Source organism: Colossoma macropomum, unplaced genomic scaffold, assembly GCF_904425465.1.
Source record: "Colossoma macropomum unplaced genomic scaffold, Colossoma_macropomum, whole genome shotgun sequence".
NCBI lineage: Eukaryota > Metazoa > Chordata > Actinopteri > Characiformes > Serrasalmidae > Colossoma > Colossoma macropomum.
In genome coordinates, this window is record NW_023494791.1 from 23,211,339 (window position 1) to 23,235,356 (window position 24,018).

The following is a 24,018-nucleotide window of genomic DNA, read 5'->3' on the forward strand; positions in this document are numbered from 1 at the left end:
ACTCTTCACCTAAGGTAATAAAGTAATGTGACAGCACTTAAGATGGCGCCGGGATTCCTCCGAGCTTGTTAAAATCAGTATTGAAATAAGTTGCTGGTCTCAGTTCTCCACCACTTGTCTTGTTTCAGGCCATGTTTTTTTTCAAATCAGAACTTGAGAAAGAGCTCCCTCTTGTGGCCGCATCCAGTCTGGCACAGTTTTTGGAATCTTAGCAATGTGCTTATGTCTCTTAATGTGGAGAGCGGTAATAACTTAGGGAGGCAGTGTAATGTAACAAATCCAAGTCACACACGTTTTGAAGTTTATTTTTATTTCATGAAAAATAATGTTTTTCCATTAAAAGTCATTAAATCTACTATATCGTTGCTTCATAAACATCGATACACTTTTACACACACTCTTATTCACTTAGAATTCTACTAATTCAGTTACATAAAGCGCATTAACATCATACAGTAGTGCCATGTCGAACATACTGACCTCTCAGTACAGTGGACTAGAATAGCCACTTTCATTTATTGAGCTCCCATCAAATTTTGAGTATTGATCACTATTAAGATTTAATTATAGTTTATAGAAGAAAGTATAATTTAATAAGGAGAGCAAATAGACAAGCTCATTGCGTGAGACGTTCAATGTCATATCTAATTCAAGTTTCGGCAAGTCAATTAAAAAATAAATATATATCAATAAGTAAATCACTTATAGCCTTAATACCTCATTTCTTAAATATTCTCTCAATATCACATAGACACATTAGTATAGTCTGATTTCCATACTGTACAACTTCCTATTATTTCCTTCACAGTGCTGCCTGACAACAGATCAGCTTTGCTTTCCAATTACCTTCCTCTCTAACTGATGGCTTTGAGAACTCACTCAAATATTACATCCAGTTACCACAGACTGTTTTCAAATTCCTCTGCCTCATTGTCATCAAACAAATGTCCCTATATGATATGACAGTGGTGACTAGCAATAAGGAACCTGATGCCTAATTTCAGTGATTCAGCAAATAACCTTCATAAACTCCTGTGGAGTGTGAGCTAAGCAAGTGTGGTGTCACTTGCTATATGAAAACATAGCTGAAATTCTTAGCCTCACATTTCAGACCATTTTCATGCCTCTGGGACTGCCTTGTCCATAGTACTTTTACCACAAACTGCTTTGACCACATACCTTGTAAAATCACTGTTCAAATAAACCAAAAACATGTATAGTTTTCTATATCATCTGTTGTATATAATGTGAGTAGTTCATGAATGCCACACAACTCGTCAGGACCCACTGGGATGATCCTGGTTCGCTGTTTACTTTGCTCCCACAAATAGGCTCTGACACCCGTGCACCTGTTCCATCAAGGCTCTGCCAGAAGAGATATCATTTCTGATAGGCCTGTGGGAGCCAGGATGGCCTACCTCTACACCCTCAGGGTTGCCTTTTCCCTGTGGACAGTGCCTTGCAGGTCTATTTTGAAGCAATCTAGGCCCCAGCAAATAGACTCCACAGAGACGACTTTAAGCAAGCCCTGGTGAAACATGTGGCAAATCCAAACAGTCAATCATTTAAAAAACTCCCGTATCCTAAGGATAATTCAGTATTGTCAGTCCACTGTGTGATACTTGTTTAAGTGCTTTGCTTGCATGAGATTTTCTTCCCAAGATTCTCTCTGTAATTGAGAGGTTTATCATGTCCCCCTATAACCCCCTTCTGGCAGTCAGTGACTTAAGACTGCTCTGTGAGATGATCTCCTCTGTGCAAATCACTGCTCTGCTTCCTTAAAGATTATTTTACAATGTAGAATTTAACGCTAACATCTCCTTCATGAAATACAATATGGAAGGCGAAAACAGTGACGCATAGACTTTGATATGTCCAGCTTTACAGAAATTTCTTTGAACATTCAGTATTAGTATCTTTGCACTTGAAAGACTGGGAGGTCTGTTGGAGTACCTCACTATTACAATTAGACAGACCCTAAAACTGAATTTTCAACTGGAAATGCTTTTGTTTAATTTGAATCCATCAGAATGTCCAACAATGTTAATTACTTAAGAGTTTTCCCCCCACAGTTGTCACAAATTTATTATTTAACTGAATCTGTGACACACTGCTATAATAAATTCCCATTGTTCAAATTCATCAGAGTGGTGGTTTGGTGGAACTAAGGGAGGGGGTGGCTTCGTTCTTTCCTTTGTGTCCTCTCAGTGGTGCAGGGCACCAGGCCTCCAGACATGAGGCTGTATGCCGGCCCGTGAGGCAATAAAGTGAGGCTTGGGTACCTGCACTGGAGCCCTCAGGGGATTGGGGGGCAAAGCACTAAGTTCAGGGGCACTCTTGAACTGTTTAGCAGCCTGGAGACCAGGATAGCTTAGGCTCAACATGCTGGACATTGGAGCTGGGGGTGAGTAGGGTGTAGGGTGAGGTATGGGGGTAGCATAAATTTTGGGGAGCTCTGGCAGACCTGGGGCTCGTGCAGGCGTTGCTGTGGGCTCAGGAACAGGCTGAGGTGGAGAAGAAGATGCTGGGGGTGGGGAAGTCATATTAGAGCGAAACAGAGGCTCACCAAGTGTGGTTTGTGCACGAGGAGCAATCACAGTGGGGGCTAGAGTTGAGCCTGACATAGGCGTAGGTGTGGAGAAGCGTTTGATCTCATACACACGTGCTGTCTTTACTGGTACTTGCCTAGGTGGGGTCAAGGTGTGGCCCTGCTGTGCTTGCCTCTGGTATTGGTAAGAAGGACCTAAGGACTGTGTGCTTGAGCCACCTCCAAAACTGAACATGGCTGGGTTGAGTTGATAAGGCTGCCGCCTCATGAAGTCTATGGCCTTGATACCTTCCTTTTGGATCCCATAACCACTCCTACCCACCCTGGAGCTTCCCTCAGAATGCTTTGCACTCCCACGCTGTAGCCCCAGGGGACAGGAGGGGGACAGCAGAGGGTTGTATCCAATGGGTGGAGGAGCACGGATATTTGGGGAATACTTCCACTCTGATTGGGTAAGTGAAGGCTCTTGTGGCTGGATCATGGCCATGACTGACTGGGCTTGTTGAGGCTGTACATATTGCTGCTGCTGCTGATGATGATGATGCAGCTGCTGAGGGCTTGTGGGTGTAGAATCAACCACAAAGTGATCCATGCGACTCTGTCGTCGTGCAAACAGCTCTGCTCCCTTCCCCTCAGCTTGAGGAATCTGGGACATCTCTGGGATTACACGTGGTTTAGGAGCCACTGGTGGTGGGATTCTTCCCCTCTTGTTGTCCATGCTGTAGGAATCATCTTGAAAGGCAGCTACAGGCTCGGAATATGAATAAATGGGCGAACTATCCAGATTATGCACCAAAGAGAGCAGTTCAGGGTTGGGCGAGTTCTTTTTGTTATCAGGCGTCTTGAACATTGGCTTATGGGCACTACGGCGGCGAGCCTCTTGAAGAATGCCAGTTCGACCACCAGCTCCTGAAGAATTCTCTCGGTACACTACAGGAGACAGAGGGGCCACAGGGCTAGCAGGAGCTATATGACTTGCAGGGGTCACAGGGGCAGCAGAAGCATGTGGAATCATCGAGATCTCAGGGGCAGGGGTCACAGTGGGAGCCATTGATGTTATGGTAGTGGGATCAGTGAGCCCAGTAGAGGGAGCAGCAGCAGTAATGATGGCAGCAGGAATAGCTGAATCAGCCACCACTGCAGTCTGTGCTGCAGAATTTGGAGCTAGATTATTTTCCATCAATGCAGAAAGTTGTGCAGGAAGGGAAAGCACAGGATCTGGTACTGCAGCAGGTTGTGGGTGAGGGCCAGGAGGCATAGGGGCTAGTGAGGAGGGCATCCCAGAAGGAACTGTAGTACTCTGACTAACTGTCAAGATGATAGGGGCAACATCCACAGGCTTCTCCTCTGTTGTTGTGAAAGAAGGTGCCACCACTGCAACCGAGACTGGTCTGGGAGCCTTTTTAGCAATGGTTGGACGGAAAACAACTGGTGCAGTGGATGATCTGTGGCTAATGAACCCAGGGGCAAATGGGCGGGCTGTGCGATTCAGCACTGAACTAGCTGGCAACTCCGGCAGAGGAGTGGGAGGAGGGGGCATCACAGCACATGTAGAAGTTACTGGCTGGTTTCTTATAGGTACTTCAGAGGGAACCGGTATTGATACGCTGGCAATATCCTCGTTTGTAGAAGGAGTGACTTGGGATAAGGGTACTGGGATTAGAGTCTCCGCAGCAGGAGTGTCCTGTTGCAGCATTAACTCTGGTGGTCTGGTAGGTTTTGGTGCAACTGGGGGTGGCTGGACACTGAATTTCTCCTTTGTTTCTGTTTGTACAGACAACTCTGGTTCTTGTGTTTCATGTTGTGTATGTGTTTCGCTCTGCATCTGACTCGGGTGCACCTGAGAAGCGGCCATCTTCTTTGCATGCTCCTCAGTTCTCTTCCTCTGTTGCTCAAATAGCTGTGCCCCCCTCCCTGTAGTGTCACTCAGACCGGGGCTAAGAGCATCCTCTCTTCCTTCCCCTTCTAGGCCTCTAGATGCTGATCTCTTATCCAGCATCTCCAGGACTTCGCTGTCCCAGATAGGATCAGGTGCTGCACTAAACCCATCTTCATCAAACTCTGATTCACTGCCAAGGAAGATACCGTCCTCCTCTTGGGAGTCTGGCTGCATGTCCTCATCCACACTACCATAACTTGTAAGTGTGTACTTCTTGGAACGCTGGCGGCGTTTTTTGAACATCAGAACGCCTTTGGAGTGGGGGTTAGGTGCGTCAGTTAGAAGGGAAGCAATAGTGCGACACTTGGTCCGGGCCTCCTTCACCTGTTTGTCTTGCAGTGACTCACCACGGTTCAGCTCTAAACAAAGAGAAAAGAAAATGATATGTCATCACTTAGCACCAGGCAAATTATGAGCGGTGAGAGAGAACTCACTGTAATGAGGTTCTTGAACCTTATGGTATTTGGACATGGTACATAAACGGTTATCTCTTCCACTGTTGGAAGTATAGCCCGTGCAGTGTGCATGCAGTATTACTGATATCAGTGCATTTGTTATATTCCTGGCAATACCAGTGTGGGATGTAGTCACCCCTCCAAGCATTACTGTTGAACTCAGCTGCATGCTCTGCCAGGGATGGCCCTTTTATGGGCTGGCACAGAGTGTTATGATCAGATTAATGGCCTCCCCCATTGATGAACAACCTGATCTAACCTTTAAGGCTCATGATGTCAGACCCTAAAACAGCCTGAAGAGTTCTTTTAACAAGGATTCATCCTTTCACATGCTACTGAGGAATATCTTCTAAGCTCTATATCTTTTAACCATGACCTAAAAAAATGCTTTCAAGGCCTCTTTCTGAAGTGCATAGGGAAATAGACATGTTTTAGTCCCATTTTAGTCTGGGAACACATTTGTTTCTATAGTATGCTTAGTTTGTTTGTAAAGGGCGGTTCCATGGATTTTTCAAATTCTCTGTATAATTAAATTGTATACATGTAAACAGTCATTCACAGCTATTTTCACAGAGGTGGTAATAGGAACCAAACATCTGAAGAGTTTAATGCCTTTAAAAGCTCCCTCACATAATGATATTACATGAAATAATCACAAATATGCTGCCTGATGCCTGAGAGATTGTTTTACAATAGTTTTGCTTTTTTGGCCCTAGCAGGGATGTATATGCAGAGCGCTATAGCATAGGCAAAATAGTTCCCTGGTTGTTTAGAAAATAAAATAGCTATATTGTGTTGTTGTCATCATGACCCCTGGTTCCTATCACCACCACTGTAAAGAGAATTTGAGTCAGTACATTTCTGTACAGTGCTCTATTTCACATCAAACTGCTCTGAATGACTATTTATATCTCAACAAATTAATTATGCAGAAATTTTGAAAAAAATATGTAATTTCTCTTTAATGGCACAATCCATATACAGGACTGGAGTATGTTGGAGCTTAGTTAGTGTTGTCCGGAGATTTACGGGAGTTTATTTATTTTGCCTCCTGAAACAGCACATCCTCAAATAGCTGTGGGCAGCAGGAGCTATATTTTCATGTGGCTGTACTGAGTTGGGGGCACAGCCAGGCATTAGAACCTTTTTTTTCCTGAGCTAATTGTTAAATTTCAGTGTGATCACTGGGCACTTACTTGTTGCCTTTGAATTCTTTTATGTAATATTTTACTGCCCAAGCCAAACTTTATGAGCAATGTTAATTTAATCCAATTACAATGAATATTGCTCTCATAACACACCAACAAAGACAAACAAACATGAAACTCAAAGCCCTGCTGACCAGCTGCTCACGGATCAACAAACACATTCTTTAGCTAGGCTTTTTGATAAGTGTCATAACTCTAACTGCCTGTTATGTCTGGCAGTTATTGACATGCAAACGCTATAATTAGCACATGAGAATATGAGTGTAAGTGTGTCTGTGAGTCGGTGTGCATTGTGGAAAAATGAAAAATTCTGAGATGACAAAATGTAGAAAATATTTACACGTGAGATTGTGTGTCTATGTGTGAGAGATAAAGAAAGAGAGAGGCTCTAACTTGAAAGGAGAGGTGGAGAGGTTTGAGGAGGTGAGATGGTGGGGTAAGAGAGGGCCGGAGAGAGAGACGGGGACGCTGCTACTTGACACCAGAGAGCAGCTGGAGATGCTTTGGCCATCCCATCGAAGCAGCGCTCAGGTTATCCACCCACAGAACCGCGGGACAAATATAGACCCTCAGCTTGGCTCAACGCGCCAGCACAGCCAGCTCTCTTCCCTCAAGAGGTCTCATGTAGACTATCACATTGCCATTTTAAAAATATGCTAACTACATTACCTGAGACAAGTGATGACATTCAAAGCACAAGCCACACACAAAGGCGAACCAGTTGTTCTAGTGGATTTTTCTGGACGTGATCCAGGCTACAAGTGCCACTTCAATGTTCTTTGCTAAGGAGCAATTTATTCCAAGTAAAGAGACCCACTTAGAAATGCCTGTCATGCATCTCAGTGATAGCTTACATCAGCAGAAGTTTCATTATCATTTAACCCTCTGAACCCTACCCTCTTAAAAAAGATGGTTCTGCAAGGGTTCCTAAGTAAAGACAGTGGTTCTATATACAATCATGGACACTAAAAAAAATCATAAGTGTTCTTAAAGTTTTCTTTGCATCATGAAATGGTTCTTCTGATTGATGGAGAATGTGTTGTATATGGTTCTATAGAGACCCTTTCTGAAAAGGGTTCTATATAGCACCATAAAGGTTCTTCTATTGTTACATTATGACCATACAAGAACCCTTTTTTGTTGCTATATAGAACCACATACAGCACATTCTCCATCAATCTGAAGAACGCTTTCACAAGGCAAAGAACTCTTTAAGCATGCAAATGGTGCTCATGGTTCTATATAGAACCATTGTCTTTACTAAAGGACCATCAAGGGTGTAGGTTTATCATTCAGTTATTAATCCAAAAACCATTCTTCTTGCAAAAACCATTCTTCATTTTATTTTTAAATCTGACTTCTATTTTTGTGTGGGTTTTATATGTAATATAATAATAATATATGTAATATATGTAAACGAGTTGGTTCTTTTGACATCACAAAAACAATAGTTCCAAAACAGGCTGTTTTTCGCAGCTTAGTTTCCACATATGGACTGAATGAATGGTATGTTTTGAAACATTAACAGTGACTACAAACTACATCAGTCTGATGTGGGCCCTTTAAGATTTACTATTCAGCATGAGCCCATAGAGGTTAAGCCATTTTAGCACACAGTTGTCAGATACTCACTGGCTTGTTTTGCTTTATCCATGTAGGTCATTGTAAGCTCCTCGTCTACTGGTTTGTCGACTGGCCCCACCATGGGCACTAACTGTCCCCGTGAGCTCAGCATTAGCGCCTCCTTTGCTCTCTCTGGAGACACTAGTGGAATCAAGCTGACGGGCTCCTGGAACCCATTGTCCTCCTCCATCACTGCAGGGCTCTGGTCATCTGCACTCATGGAGGAGGTTTCAGTGGAGGTGTGGGAAGACCAGGCTCCAGCTGGAGGGGGCTCGTAAACCACTTCTCGGCGAGCCACCCCAGGTAAGGCGTCCCCTCCTGCCTCAGTTCCCGCTGCAGTGTAGCCCTGGGCATCAGGAGCGCTGTCGTAGCCGCTCATCTCTGACGTCTCCCCTCCCTCGGGGGAAGTGCGTCCTGCTTTTCCTGGTGAGTTACTGGGGCTGCGGCGCTTCTGTCTGCGCTGTTTCTCATGGGCTGCCACATCTGCATCACTGTCTGTCTCTCCATAATAGGCCTCACTGCCCGGCGGGGAGGTCAGACCACTGCGGCCAGTTGGGGAAACCATTGAGCCCCGGTAGACTTGCCGGATGCTGGACTGCTGTGGTCTGGAGCTGGATGGGGATTTGGCCCTAAGGGCAGCACGGTACTCTTTATCAATGCGGGGAGAAGGGGCTCGTTGCACCAGAACCACAGACTGGAAGCCAGCCGGTGCCCTGACACACGTGTAAAGGAGTGAAATGGCAAAGGGCAGGTAAGTAACAGGACAACACATGGCAATCTGAACTTGGAGCTCTTCACACAGTTCATATTGACCTTTACATGACTGAACACTGATTTGTTTTATTAATTATTACATAAAATGAAAATATTGCATAAAATGTATACAGAATGTTTTTGAACTACTATTACCAATGTAGAGAACAATTATGTCTGTTTTACACTCGACAACAACTTACACATTAGTGCATCATCCGAGCCTAAAAATGAAACTTATCGTCCGTTTTACAATCTTGCAAAAGTACATAGGACTTTAAAAAGCGTTTTTTATACAAAAGGAGAAAATGGTTTACCTCTTCACCCGGATGTGCAGCGCTCCAGGGATGCTGTCAACGAGGTTCATGGCCTGAGCGTGGGACAGACTCCCGCAGGAGCAGTCATTGATGGACACCAGCTCATCCCCTTCTCTCAGCCCTGCCCTGCATGCCTTGCTGCGCTTACGCACCTAGACAAGCAGAGGGAGGATGGCAGGTATAGACAGGAGGCTTGAATATTAAATATTCAGATGTCGTTACTTTTGAAAAACAAAATGGAATGACTTCTCTTACAAAAAAATTAAAGCCAGAATTAATGGTATTTCATGAACATACAGTGTGCTCTAGAGTTACTTGCACTCTTGGTAAAAAAGAAGGCTGATAAAAATGTTGCTTATCAAAAAAAAGTCACCCATGGGTTTTCAGTGGGATTTAGATCAGAGGACTGGGATGGCCACTGCAAAAGCCTGAGTCTTTGGTCAAAAGACCATTTTTACCATGGTCCAGTCGTAACTTGGCAGAGGTAACCAGATTTCCAAATTTTCATGGTAGTTTAATGGAGTCCATGATACCATTGATCCTAACAATATTCCCAGGAAAAAATCTCTACAACATCTCTGGTCCACCACCACATTTCACACAGGCAAACAACCCCTGCATGTGTCTAACTCTGATAACTCTGATTCTTGGAGAAGGTTTTGCTGCTCAAGCTCTCCTGTGCAGTGTGCATGAGGGAAAAGTATACTTGCAGCCTTTTTTTTGGGGGCTTCAGGTTCATCACAGCTTCAGTTGTTTGAAACATCTAAATTATTACTGGCTGATTTATGAAAGCTAGCAATGCTTTGTCTAATTTTCTTTGTATGTTCTCTGATCATCTCCATGTTGTTGGATGACTGAGGATGTTTGACCCATGATTCACCTCATATTTATACTTCTGGTGAAACAGGATATCATGCATGACCACTTAAAAGTCAGTTACATGTTGTTCATAAGAATTTATGAATAAATGTACCAATAAATATGCCATGCAGAAAATGTTTATTAAATTTGTAAATTTTAAAGCTCATAAACAACAGACATTTTTCATAGCCATTTTGCTTCAATTCACCAAGAGACTTTTTGTCATTAAACTCTTGTCCCTCTTGTCACCACTGACTTTTACTGTTTTAACCACTGATTTCTGCTGCAGTTCTCATGACTTATGGTCCCCTGTACTTTTTTTAAGAGAGATATCACTTATTACATTGAGTCATGTGAAGGCGAACATCTACCGCTGACTCTTCAGAGGAATAAATCAAATGAATAAACTGATTCTGTGCTACATTTTCCAAATGCATTCTAATTCAGATATTATAACGAACAAAGCTAGCGGAACTACATAGAAGGAAATAATTGGGGATTAACCTATACCTCTAGTAAGGCACAAATAATCTTTTCTATTAACTTCTGTTGCCTCAGAAACTACACAAAACATAGTTAAGTACAATTACAATACTGTCTACCTTGAACACACTTGACTGGAAAATCTGGAACATTTGCAGTTTCTAGAATATACTGAATGCAGCACTTTAGTTACATGGTGGCTGTGCATGAAGCTCATCCAGAGAACAGCAGAGTCATTAGGCCTGTTTGTGCCACAGACTCAGACATTAAAATGCCAGCCAAAAGAGGGCAGCACTCAGAGCCTCGCTCCAGCTGGCATCATCAAAACCACACTTTAGATGATAAGGTCAGTCCTGACCACGTCATTTTCCCAATCCAGGAAACATAAAGCACTCCCTAAACATTCCACTTTCTCTCAGAGGATGGCTACTGTAAAAGACAGTTCAGTAATGAGTCTAAACATACTCAAGGCCGACATTCAGACAAGTTAATCAAATCAAATATCTAATCTTGGGAATCTGAATTTTGTCTTCCCTCCTCCAGGTATTTGTTCTGGTAGAGGACATTCTTACCAGTCTATCTGATGAAGCACCTGCACAAGGTGAAAAAGGAGGGGGCCAACATTAAGAGTCTATAGCCTATATACAGTGCTAGCAAGTAGAGAAAACATGATACCATTTTCTCTTTTCAGATACCGATATTGAAAGCTACAGCGCTGATACTGATACCAATCCGATATCACTTGTTTATAAACTACGAAGCATTAAAATGATCTGTTTTTAATAGAAGTACTTCACTAAAGATGATGATCTAAAAGTAGGATACCATGCTGAAACTATTCTGCACCCACAGGGAGACATACCCCACCAACAACATCATACAATCAGATTCATTTGATTCTTTTTCCCATTCCCATATCCGATCCAACATTTTCTGCTGATAATGGCCCCATACCGATACCCATTGATAACTAACAATTTACAGATTTCATACATAAAACAAAGAGCCTGTTTACACCCTGAATTCATGTGTTTCATGTCCAGACTGTATCTGTATGAACTTTGGGTGGATTCCATTCACACTTTCACTAAAATGCATCCCCAGTGTCAATAGATGAGATTTGATTGAACATTTCTCGCCCAAAAAAAGCACATCTACTCGTATGTTGTTTATAACTGTGCTTTACCTTTGTTGTTGTTTTTGTTGTTGTTATGAGTCGTCAAGCTCAGCTTGGACACTTTCATTAGCCTAGAGTTTTTAGTTTTGGGAACTCCAGAATCGTGTGTCCTTCATATTTTGTATCGTTGTTTATTCTCTCATCTGCTAGTCAGCACTCAACAGATGCATTTCTGCTTATGTAATTGTATACAGAGATCAAAAACACATTCCATTTACACTCGTGTTAAATGTGGTCAGGATCCGTCTCTGACCACCTCTGAATGTGGTTTAAGTGATTTGATTGTAATCTGTATCCTGGGGTGTTTAAACTAGGATTTTCATGTGGCCAAGTAAAATGTGAAAATGTAAAAGTGATCAGATCCCTAAAAATGCATGTTGATGCAAGATGTAAACAGGCCCTACATAAACAAAGTATGCCAAGTTAACACATTTTCATGATATCTAATGCTTTATTTTTCAATGATAAAACCTTAAAACAAACAATATTACTAACAGGTTTTACATATGTGGACATTTATAATCACAGATAATCTTGTAATGTTGATACAAATAAGTGAAGGTACTGAAATTAGCTGTTAGGCTACCTGCTTCACTAAGTGCTGCTTCACGGTGATAGAGACTCTTTTTGGCACAACTCAGTGTGCAGGGAGAGTGTTCTTTTGTTCAGTCGCTGTGTGTTTTAGCTTGTAATGACAACACAATATCAATTATTTGGGAGACTTATTGGGAAATTTTATTAATAATATAATGTATTTTTTTCCACAACCGTTTTGATACCCCACAGAAATTATCTTGCATAATCTCAAAAATTGGAGAGGACATGTTCCCCTAAAACCCCCACCCCACCTCAAATTTGCACCAATGGTCAAGATATGACAGTAAAGATGGACACAAACATACGTGCACACGTGCACACGTGCACACACACACACACACACACACCGCCAGTGAACTGATGCTGAATGCCGGTCTTGGATTACTATGAGCTGATATCCCACTGGTGTTCTCTTAAGCTATGAGCAGATTTTGGCCGAGAATGACCAGTGCACAATATTCAGAGCAGACAGATTAGCAAACATTCATCTGAAGTTTGAGAAGTCTTTAGTAAGACTGGGGTAAGAAATGCTAAGCAAAGGAAAAAAGAAAAAGGTAAAAAGGAAAATATGACAAACATGGCCAGAGCTAAATGTTATTCTTTATCCTGAAACAAACACCTTCCTTGACATTAAAATTGCACTCCACTACAAGAGCCTAGAATAGCCTGCAATCAAAAAGAATTCTGCTTAGTTAACACATGGTAAATCCAGTGGTAACAGTGTGCACATACAGTGCAGGAAATGATATCCTGTCCAGAGATAGGACCCCTGCTCCAAAACGGGTGAAAGTGGATTCCTATTAAATATACCACTAACGTGAAGCTTAACATTGCTGGGAAAGTTCTTAACAAGGTCAGAGCCTGTGTGAAAAACTACTGCTATGATGTGCACCCTCCACTGCTTACCACGAAGTTTTTAATGACGCTGATTTTCACCATTTCTGACAAAGTGAATTTACAGCATTCACTTTTCTGCAGGTTCTGAGGAAAATCGGCCAGCAAACTGTCAATTTATACTGCATCAGAATAAACTTTTACACTGAAGGGCTCTATTTTGCACTTGCAAAATAAAGAAACAGATCATGTCCAAGAGATTTCATTACCAAAATGGACTGTATTTCATAACTATGTAAAGCCATGTATTAATAATCAGCCTGTCATATCAAGATATATTTTAATGCCATTAATCCAGCAGACATTAACAGTAATTTAGATACTGCGGGACTGCCCTGCATTCTGAGAGCTAAGTTTAAAGTTCACAGTTCTATCAATCACTTGGCTGTCTTCATCAGCAATCCATTCCAGGGCAGCCACATGACACACGCCTCGCAGCCCTCTGCCTCGGGCCTTAGAAAAAATATATATGGATTGGTCCAATGACCAAGAATGCTTTCATGCAAACCGAAGGTGAGCAGACAAGCAAGTTAATATGAACAAATGAGGGGTCCTCTGGAAGGGGGTACCTGTCAAAAACATCAAACTTTGTTGAGCTCATAAATCACTATTGGCCATCATATGAACCATACCTTGGCAACCTGCAGTGGTCTCTGGTGCTCCACACCCCCCTGCAGCCTGAAGCCCCATGGAGCTCCTCCGGACAGCGTAATGATGACCTCCTCCACCACCATGGCTCAGTATTGGCTCCTTCTGTCTGTGTTCAGCTCCTGGATTCAGTGTGCGGGTCTGGGGGGGCCCTCAGTGCAGAAGCTCCATGTTTTGTTTTTCATGGCCCCTCTCAGAGGAGAGTGCTCACTCTACAGCCACAAACAATGTTCTTGAGACCACTTTCTGTTTGCCAACCTGAGTCCTCTTGCTCTCTTTCGCACAAAGACCCAAACATGCCCCCCTCTCACTATCTCTGAGCTGGAGGTTGGTGATAGGGGCAGAGCAGTACAGAGAATTAAAATAGAGAGAGAGAGAGAGAGAGAGAGAGAGAGAGAGGGAGAGAGGGAGAGAGACAGAGAGAGAGAGAGAGAGAGAGAGAGGCACCCACGTTTGCTTACATGGTGGAATTCAGTGCTGGGTGAAGGGAGGGCCTAATAACACACTTGTCCTGTCACTCAAAGCAAACTGTCTTTAGAGAGGATAGGGGTAAAAAGGGGAAGGGGGCAGAGTGACATACTAAAAATAGGACACATTACCAACTGCAGTAGATTTGCAGGCACATTAATGCAATATAAGTGTACATTATATTGTATTAATACAATAGAACTTTTGTAAAGACCAGATTTTATTTTTTTTTTAATATGTTAAATTCAGCAAATAAACAGTAATTTCATATTAAAATATGCGGAAATGTGTTTTTTGTAGAAAACTTATTTCCAATTGACAATCAACAAAACGTGATTTGACCAGTGGTACTCAAACACCTGACCATTACATCTATATGAGCTTGTTCCGCATTTAATTCCAAAACTATGGGCTTAAATATGGAGTTGGCTCCTCTTTACGGCTATAACAGCCTCCACTCTTCTAGATAGGATTTCCACAAGATTTTGGAGTGTGTCTGTGAAATTGTGTGCCAATTCAGTCAAAAGAGCATTGGTGAGGTCAGGTACTGATGTTAGATAAGAAGGCCTGGCTCACAAGCAACTTTCCAATTTATCCCGAAGGTGTTCAGTGGGGTTGGGGTCAGAGCTCTGTGCAGGCCACTGGAGATCCTCCAAACCAAACTCGTCAAACAACATCTTTATGGACCTCACTTCATGCACAGATGCACAGTCATGCTGGAACAGGAAAGGGACTTCCCAAAACTGTTGTCACTAAGTTGGAAGCATACAACTGTCTAAAGAGTCTTTGTGCATTCCAATAGGTAGCCTTCTCCTTCCATCCATCAAATCCAGATTTGTCTATCAGACTGCCAGATAATGAAGCATTATTCGTCACTCCAGAGAACACGTTTCCACTGCTCCAGAGTTCAGTGGCGGTGTTTACACCACTCCATCCGACGCTTGGCATTGCACATAGTGATATTAGGGCTTGTGCGCAGCTACTCAGCCATGGAGTTTTCAAAGTTCACTCTTTCCACAAATCTCTTGGGAAACTGGGCTTCGGATTTACAAATATGCTGTGGCATACTGTAGTTTTTCAGAGGTATTAGTTACAGTTGCTAGGTTATGGACCAACTGGGTGAACCAATTTGCTACAGCACCACCCAGAGGCAGACCAGTGCTGCATCTCTAGTTAGTTAAGAATACCAAACACAGAAACTTGCTGATTGTGGATAAAGCAGCTAAACTATGACCTTTCCCTGAATTTGAATTTGAGTGTCTATTTTTCCCTAAAGAACAGCATTACTTCATAATAAGTTTATTTTCAGAGACCCCCCCAGATTTTTTTAGAGGCATTCAGGGGGTCCAAGAGGTTATTTAGAACATCCAGGACCCCCAGAACCCCCTGTATTTTGCACCCTGATTATAATCCATATAAGTGTTGATAAAATGAGCACCAGTGCAAACGTAAAAAAGGTCCTTTTTTAGTGCCTGTGACTTTTTCAGTTCTGTGTGTAACTATTGTTTGTGTGAGCACTCAGAACTGATTTCTTGTGTATAAAATATGCTCTGCTAATAAACAATTCTCAAACTTTCAACAGGTGAGTCTTAAAAGCTGTTAAAGTACATAAGGCCAGGGTTGCCTTTCTCTGTATATTGATTTCAAAACTGCATGACCAGTAGAGGATCGTCTAGCAAAGCTCGTCAGCTTGTCCTGGATTTCCAAACATTCCAGCCCTGAGCAAGTTAAATCCAACAAAGTGACACATTTTTTCCAGCAGCACCACTTAATCTCCATGAGCCACAGTCTCCAAAATACTCATCCTTGTTTTGTTTGACACAACAAAACATCCCAAAAGGCCATAACAATGTTATCTGTACTTCTAAATTTACTATATATGGTTGAACACTAATGTTTGTGAATTTCATATAATAATTTATATAAAACTGAATAAAAGGTCATGTTTTGACCCCTTAAGGCCCCACAGAAGCCTTTGTGAGGTCATTTTTGTGCCATGTCTGGTTTGGAGGCAGGACTTAAAAAACATGAGTAAGTAAACCACTTTTGATTAAATACATCTGTGAATCTGCTGTATGTCAAAGACCACAGATACGTGAAATGTGTCCTACAGAAGCAGATCTGGGCCTGTAAGCGCAAAGCTTCCAGAGGGTGTGCTGATCTAGGACCTAATGATTGTACTGACATAGACATATCCCAGATCAGCACTCCTACACTAAAGAGCTTCATGAATAAGGGCTCTGGTCTCATTTGTTCTGATATCGGACTCAGCAGCACAGTAACTGACGCCAAAGTGTCATTATGCCAATACAGTGTGAATAGATGCTGCAAAATCCTGCAGGACTTCAGGTTCCAGTGATAAAACATACAGCTTTTTAACCATCTTATCTTATTCTCATGAAGGCCATCATGAAAATGTCTGAGCCATATTTCACTTTGAAGTCATCAGGAGAAAAAGTTTACCGTTTCTGTAAAAATGAGGCTGTGTTTAGGGTCATGAAGACTTTGTGCACTGAAACATTATATTCATTATACCTAAGACAGTTTCCTCTCGACTTCTGTTTACCTGTACAGAGCCAGATCCATCACTTCAGTTTATTTACGTTTTAGTTTATTCACATGTCAGTAGCTAACTTTGCAATCTGAATCTCATTACTAGGCTTAGATCGGTAATTTGAAGCCCTAATGTGGTAATCAAATTTATTCTGAAATGCTATGTGAGGTCATTTTTATGTCATATCTAGTGTAGAAACATCCTTTCAACAAAACAGTAAAATAATTGCATTGAATACATAGATTATATTTTTTGCTTATTCATGAATTTATACTTTCAAAGAAAGAAAGAAAGTATTCAATCAGTTCCTTCTTGCTGATAATTCTTCAAGGTGTTTGAGTGAAACTGCACTCAAATTAAAAAACACATCTATTCTTTTGCAATGTGATTCTCAAAACCATGAGCCATGTTTATTTTTGCTAGAAATAATTTGTAGCTGACAAACAAGTTGGGAAAAAGGGCTTCCGTTATACAGCAAGGAGAAAAATATTTGATGTATATGAATATATGATGAGTGTCATGTATGTATTTGTCTAAATGAGAAAAGTTCAATAAAACGGATCTTTTAGTTAGTCTTTTTCCTTTATTAAACAAATGAAATCTGCTCATGCACGTCATTTTAAACCTTTATAACAGGCTTTCACTCTTTTCATGAGAACTGGATTTTGTGTGATGCAGTAAATATGCAGAATTTCCTACAATTTCCTGCCAGACAAAAACTTCATATCTCCAAAATGGGAACTTTTCAAGAGCAGAAAAAAAAACTTTCACTGAAAGTTAACATAAAAATATTACATTCCCAGTCATTTTTTATCATTTCTATTGGTCCATTCATAATATTCACACATTGAAAAGGGCAGCTATGTATTAAAATAAAAAGGTTTTGTTCTAGACAATGACTACATGCACTATAGCAGCATGAATAAGAGAACGCAGACACTGCTTATGTTCCAATGTTATTTTTATTAAATACTTTTAGACGTTTCAATAATAACAAAGCTATTATGATGATCTACTAACATTCAAACAAACACTTGATATTTTTTTAAACTCATGGTTTTTATTAATTGTATGGTCATGCAAAAATCCAGCATCCAATTAAAACTCAGAGTATAGTCATATGTAGCCCCATCATATGGTTACAATGCAATAAATCGACTAGAATCTGGGCAACATACCAAGCTAAGGCTTTGTTGATCTTTTTTTGTCTTTTTCTTTTTTTTTTTAACATCACTTCATTTTAGCATTTGAAACAGAGCCATTTTTCAATTACCTTGAGAATGCAGGTAACATATGTATATATATATATATATATATAGATATATAGATAGATAGATAAGATTTCCATTTTTAAGTAAACACAGACAGTGAAAAATATTACCAGAGTAGACATGCATATTTTCCTCCTTCTGTCCAACTGCATATATGATTTGGTTGTTAAAGTGAGTGGCCTTTATTCTTTTTTTGGAGTTATTTCAGTTAGCATATCAAAGCTCTCGTAAGCTAACTAACTGCACACTATTTTTTTCTAGAAATTTGCTCCATTTTTCCCCCTTTGTAATCAACGTGAAGTAACTGTGTATCGTTTCACGTGAACATTCCTCATGGCTGTGTGGACACATTAGGACGAGCAGGAAGGACGGGCCGTAGGACAGGGCGACGAAGTCAGAAGAGACGCTACTTGGACCCAAAACGACACACTGGAACTGTACAAACGCTGCACCAGGGTGCATGAAGGAAACAGGCTGACTGGGGAGGAGGGGTCACAGTGCCTCGCTGTGTGCTCTGTGGTGGGTTCAGCTCATGTATGATATGTGCGAGTGAGGGCAGTGGACTCCACTGATGTCCTTTTTTTTTTTCTGATGAATCTTTCTGCTTCTTTCTAATTACAGTGGAAGAAGCACAATGGCCTAAAACAAAGAAAAAAGCTTTTCCTGCTTTCGGAGTCACTGATATTCACGTTCCCACTTCACCACAGTGAAAAAAAAAGCAGTATTCGGATGTCGCACAGATATATACACACACAGATATGCCTTAAAGGGAGCACATTGTGTCTGAGCGTTTAACACAGCCACGTCAGTGATGGTTTGCTATGTGAACTCGCATTTACAACATGATTCATTTCACCCGTGTGCTGGAAGTCCGTGAGCGTGTGCGTTTAAGGGTGAAGATGGACAGAGAGGGTGTGCGAAATCGGCACAGCCTAGGCTCCACCCAACTACAAACGGGCACTGCATTAGTATTTACAACAACAATAACAAAAAAAAAGAAACCATATGATCCAGAAAAAACACCAACACCAAGAACACTAACATTAGAACGTTACAACACAAACTGCCACAAAAGGGACGAATAAACCCAACTGCCTTCAGCATGACCTGGACTCGCTGCTCTTCCTCCAAGTCAGCTTTCCTTTCCTCCGGTCTAACATGCTCAGGCATCGCTCACAGTGAGCCTCGGAGAAAGCACAGGACGTGAGAGAACACAGAACGACACAGACGGGACCAGACCTCGGACAGTGGACAGGCAAGTGTGCAGGACGTGCTCACACGCAGTGAGAGTGTGTAACAGCTATGGGCTGGTGTCAGGGTCCACCTGGAAAATGGACCCTCAGGAGGGCGTTCATAACCTGAAGTTGCAGAAGAAAAGTCCACACAGAGTGAACGGAACAGCATAGCGTCTCAGGCTTATGTGCAAAACAGTACAGGCCATTTCAATTCAATTCAAACATGCTTCAAACAGTATAGAAAAAATAAAACAAACAAATGATATGCACAAGTGGGCGGAGCCCTGGGAAGGTGTCTAAGAAAGACAGATAGAGAGACAGAGAGAGAGAGAGAAAATGAGAGAGAGCCGAGAGCCAGGTTTATATGTGAGTAGTGTTTATCTCCCCCTAGTGGCCAGAGGGAGACGGTGAGCTCAGACCACACCGATAAAGTAAAGTGAGAGCGTTCTGCAACTTCAGGTTCTGAGGATTCTGATGTCACGGCTGGAAATAGACAAGAAGGCAGGTAAACTGACCCAGCTTCATATACGGGCTTCAAGAGGGTGAGTGTCACCCACTGTTGCTCTCAAGATCTCCCTTTCCCTATACATCCACACTAAAGACTCATTATTACCTTTCTCTTTATAAATATCTATGTATACAGAACTATATTAAACCGTGCCCCGCTTTTGAAAATCAGCTTTTTTTTCTTTTCTTTTTTTTGTTTTGAAAACACAAAATACTTTTTAAATACAGCATCATTCAGGAGATAAAAACAAAGAGTTTCACAAAGTAACACAAAATACTAATAAAAAAAGGGAAAAAAAAGTCTACAGTCTTTGCCCCATCAAACAAAATAAAAATATTGTTAAAACAACTTCATGTCAACGTCTAAATTCTACACTTTGGTGGCTTTACTTCTAATATTTAGCGAAATTTTTGTTTAGCCCCTTTAAATATCCCATTCTATCAGTTATCGTTGCATCCAAAACAGACGTACACCTGTTCAAAAAAGAGGAAAGAAAAGAGAAAGACAGACAGAAACACCACCAGCCACTGAAACAGTGGGTTCCCCCTTTTACGAATTCACATTTCTGATTTGAAACTGCCATCATGTTCAGCCCTGTTAATAGTGTGAGGATTTACAATCTCAATATTGTACAACATATTAATACTTTAAACACTCTCTCTGAACGACGGGCAGAAAAGATGGGATTCATGGGCAAAGGACAAGACAGCGCCCCCTGTGGGCATCAGAAGCATGCAGCATCCGGAGGGCGGGGCCACTGCCACAGCTGGCCCCCCACATCTAGCTACGGTTGGACTGAAGTGGTGGTGGCCACAGTTGGCTTTAAATATATTCATATTTTTTTTAAAACTTTGTTGCGTTCTTTTTTTCCCCTTCATGTTTTTCTCTTCCGGCCGGGCTCCTGGCGCCAATCCGGCCACTGAGAAGAAATGCTCCGATCATCCAGGCAAGCTGTGGGAGAGACAGTCACATTTTGACCCTTGAAAAAAAAAGCTTTGGTCCAGGATAACAACGCAACAGTTTCCGTGAAGCAACTTCTTTTGTGGAGAGAGTCGCTTAATGGCAACAACACAAATGAAACTATACTAATCTTGAAGTGATGGATTAGTTACAGAGCTGGCTACACAAGTCAGAGTTCATGGAACAGAAAATGACGCTGCCAGCTTAAAGACAGACACAAGCAACATTCCATTACTGCCACCAGTAAGTAACAATGGCTTTTAGGGCTGTTAAATGTATATTAAAACTTAAATATTAATTAAATTCAATAGAAAAATTTGCATGTGAATAAAGAAAATGCCAATTTGAATATTTAAGTTGACCTCTGGTGGTTAATAAACGTCTGTGATGTAAATTTGTATGTAATGTAAATTGTCTGCTTCAGATAGCAGACTTTTTTCCTGACAAGTCAACGCGAAAAACGTGACTGTTCCAACGACACAATATTACAATATAATGTTCAGTCGTACGCAGAAGTTTGAACACTCCTGGTCAGATTACATGTTTTGTGAAAACAAGTAAACACACCCTCTACAGAGAACACAATTATGCCACTAAATATGCCAGTTTTCTAATTTAAGTGCACAATTTTGATATGTGCGCTGAATTTAACATTTTGGAAAAAATAAAACATAAAATATAAGCGGTGCCATAACTTTTCCACAGGCCATACTTTGAGTTTTTCCCCCTTATATCTTACATTAATAAAATGTTTTTGCCTTAAATGTGTAAAAAAAAATATGTTCTCTGTAGATGATGTGTAGTTATTTTCACTTAGAAAATCAACAAAATATGTAATTTGGCCAGAGGCACCCAAATGTTGTATATGACTATGTTTGTGAAGTAAGCTGCAAGATTATCTGCTAGGCTAAGTGCTCCAAACTGCTGCAGGTTCGAGACTTTTTTTTGTTTTTTACTGTGATTCGGTGGGCACATGGTGTGGAAAAATGTTACTGCACTTAAGCACCCTGTTTGTTTTCTTCTCATCTTGAAAATTAATGCATTTAACGAACAAATATATTTAAATATTCAACAAACAAACAAACAAGGAAAATTTAAATATCATTTCTGAGCCCAGCTGACAGCCCTACTGACCTGTCTAGTAATTCAGAGGTTCCAAATGCGGGTCCTGGAGAAAACCCTACCCTGTATGTTTTAGTGTTTTCCCTGCTTTTATACCCATTTCAATTAATCAAGTGTGTTCGAGTAGGGAAACACCAAAAAAATATTCAGGACAGACTAAGCCACAGCCGTTTGTGCTGAGCATGTGTATGGAAGTACTCAGGGCTTGGTGGTACCTGTGCCTGTCTTGGTTCACTGTAAAGGTGCAGCAGGTGCTCCTGAGCAGTGGAAGTGCACGTTGAGCCACTTGGCATCGCGGCGGTGCCACACGCGCGTCTCCTCTGACTGGCAGCTGCGTGGACGGCCCTGGCTGTCGATGTACTGTGTCAGCCGGATGTAAGCGATGCAGGCTGCGTCCTCTCCGATCAGGTGCACATGAGGGTTTAATATGGTGGTGTGCACCGGCTTGCTGTTCTTACTCAAGACTGCAGACATATACAGAGAAATATAACAAACTTAGGTCTTCTCAACATCACTCTAGGACACAGCTGACTTTGTTTACTGTCTGATCAACTTTCACAAATGAGCACAATTCACTTTCATTAGATTCAGTCACTTTCACCTCTATGAGGCCAGGCTCAGTGCGAGAAAGAAGGTTAGATTTGGTCACTCACGATTCTCAAAGTAGAACCTGTGGAAGTCCATGCCCTCCACCAGATTGCCCAGTGCCTCAGGCTCAAAGGAGGTCAGACCAGGGTCACAAATTCTCCTGAAACAAAAGCAGAGGGGGATAGATTAAACAGGACTGTGTTTAGATACAGATTTGCAGGTTGCAAAAGCTACTTATATAGCGACTTCACAGCACACGCATGAGCACTGAATAACCTGATAATTAAAAAGCAACACAAGCATTTATGAACGGCTTATTCCAATAATCGTAAGATGACCTAGGATTTTATGAAGCAAATGACATTGGATGGAGGCCTAGAACACCATATCAGCTCTACATATTTTCACTTAAGAACAATTTCTATTCAGAAGACCTGTGGAGACAGCTAACTCTATGTCTGCAGCCACGCAGGTGTCCTTAATAGAAATCAATAATAAATAAATACGAAGAAAACATTAAAACCCAAAGTCAAATTAATTTACAGTACTTTTACTTCTGATGCTTAGGTACATTTAGAACCAAGTCATTTTGTACTGTTGTACAGAAATAAGACAAAACCCTTCTACTTTTACTCAAGTACAAGATTTTAGTATGTCTATATAATGTATAATGTGTGTATAACACAACATGTATGAAACTGATATATGGGCCTCTTAACTCGGCCTCTGCCTTATAAACTCCACTGCTTCATAACAGTGTTATAAATGGAACACACGTCAATCACTTTAAGGGCTCCTATGTCATTTGCTTCATAAAACATTTCAGATCATCTTGTGACTACTGAAGAAAGACATTATGTTGTGCTATGCTATTATGCTAATAATCAAAAAAGTTAAAAAGGTGATAAAGACCACAATGAAAAAGGTAAAAAGCCTCATAATTTGAGATAAAGCAAGTCTGGTTAATGAGCGTAAGAACTTACGTGTAGGCCTCGAAGTCTCCGTTGTTGATGGCCTCAATCAGCTGTTCAGTGATCTTAATGATCTCCTGCTTGCGTGCTGGTTCCCAGAGAAATAGGACAGTTAAGAAAGTAAATAAACCACAGTTCAGTGCTGTATCTTAACTGAACCAGATTTTAACTGCATGCTAACCAGTCCCACCCCATGCAAGCCCCAGGCTATCTACCATGAGCACGGATCGTCTTACTACTATAGCTGTCCTATCAGCCACATAGGATAACACTACAAGAAGCAGCAGGAACGTAGAAGAAATCTGGTTTGGATGCTTCAGAACCTTTAAGGAAGCAATTTTTTTATGTATCCTCAAGTATCCCAGCTGATTTTGTCCATCTGTAGCCATTCCTAGTCTGATGGTGGATACAATACCGATACACTCCAAAAAACTAAACAAACCATACCAGTTGTGATGTGTGAATCAGTTGGATTTTCCTTGCACTGTCCAATTTGTGAAAGAGTACAAACTCAGCACTACTTCTGGGAAGAAACTTCGGAACACAAGCTTGCATAAACTGTACACAACAGTCTTTGGAATGAGCTGAAAGGCACTCACTTGCCAACATGGCATATTACTCTTGCCTACAGTAGAAGAGGCTCAAACAGTGCAAGTCAGGAAGTGGAGTGGAGCAGGGATAACACTAGGAATTAGGGATTTTCTGAAGGAAAAAATATTAGAATGCATGGACTTGGGAGATAACATGTCGTGGTAAGAGTGGGGAACGTGCTCATACATAACACACAACATGTTCCACATGCCAACCACATTCTAATGTTTGTCCTTTCTGAAGCCGC

The 24,018-nt window shown here is 41.4% G+C and overlaps 2 protein-coding genes across 21 annotated transcripts in view; both read right to left on the reverse strand.

Moving 5' to 3' along the window:
• Window positions 1-289: 289 nt before the first annotated feature.
• synpo2la (synaptopodin 2-like a) lies at window positions 290-13,898 on the reverse strand. Its single transcript, XM_036574479.1, has 4 exons — window positions 13,488-13,898; window positions 8,844-8,995; window positions 7,783-8,486; window positions 290-4,846 (listed from the first exon to the last, which is right to left on the reverse strand). The coding sequence occupies exons 1-4, from the start codon at window positions 13,587-13,589 to the stop codon at window positions 2,205-2,207; spliced, it is 3,600 nt and encodes a 1,199-aa protein (XP_036430372.1). The 5' UTR covers window positions 13,590-13,898; the 3' UTR covers window positions 290-2,204.
• Window positions 13,899-17,468: 3,570 nt separating this feature from the next.
• Window positions 17,469-24,018, reverse strand: part of camk2g2 (calcium/calmodulin-dependent protein kinase (CaM kinase) II gamma 2) — a 99,398-nt gene continuing 92,848 nt past the window's right edge. For 17 of the 20 annotated variants that reach the window (XM_036574500.1, XM_036574480.1, XM_036574483.1 and 14 more), the window contains 4 exons: window positions 23,193-23,268; window positions 22,275-22,369; window positions 21,837-22,085; window positions 17,469-20,490 (listed from right to left, as the gene is read on the reverse strand). In XM_036574500.1, the coding sequence (XP_036430393.1) occupies window positions 21,853-22,085; window positions 22,275-22,369; window positions 23,193-23,268 (404 nt within the window). In that variant the 3' untranslated portion in view covers window positions 17,469-20,490; window positions 21,837-21,852. Of the gene's footprint in view, window positions 20,491-21,836; window positions 22,086-22,274; window positions 22,370-23,192; window positions 23,269-24,018 lie in introns of those variants that run through there. The other 3 variants (XM_036574497.1, XM_036574492.1, XM_036574499.1) reach the window with 1 other exon arrangement.

What these genes read in the sequence shown, in the direction of transcription:
- synpo2la (XM_036574479.1), bottom strand. Translation starts at nt 13,589, where the DNA reads ATGGTGGTGGAGGAGGTCATCATTACGCTGTCCGGAGGAGCTCCATGG. An exon ending in GACCACTGCAGGTTGCCAAG is followed by an intron (nt 8,996 to 13,487) that starts GTATGGTTCATA and finishes CTGCTTGTCTAG; the next exon opens with GTGCGTAAGCGCAGCAAGGC. An exon ending in CTGCACATCCGGGTGAAGAG is followed by an intron (nt 8,487 to 8,843) that starts GTAAACCATTTT and finishes CACGTGTGTCAG; the next exon opens with GGCACCGGCTGGCTTCCAGT.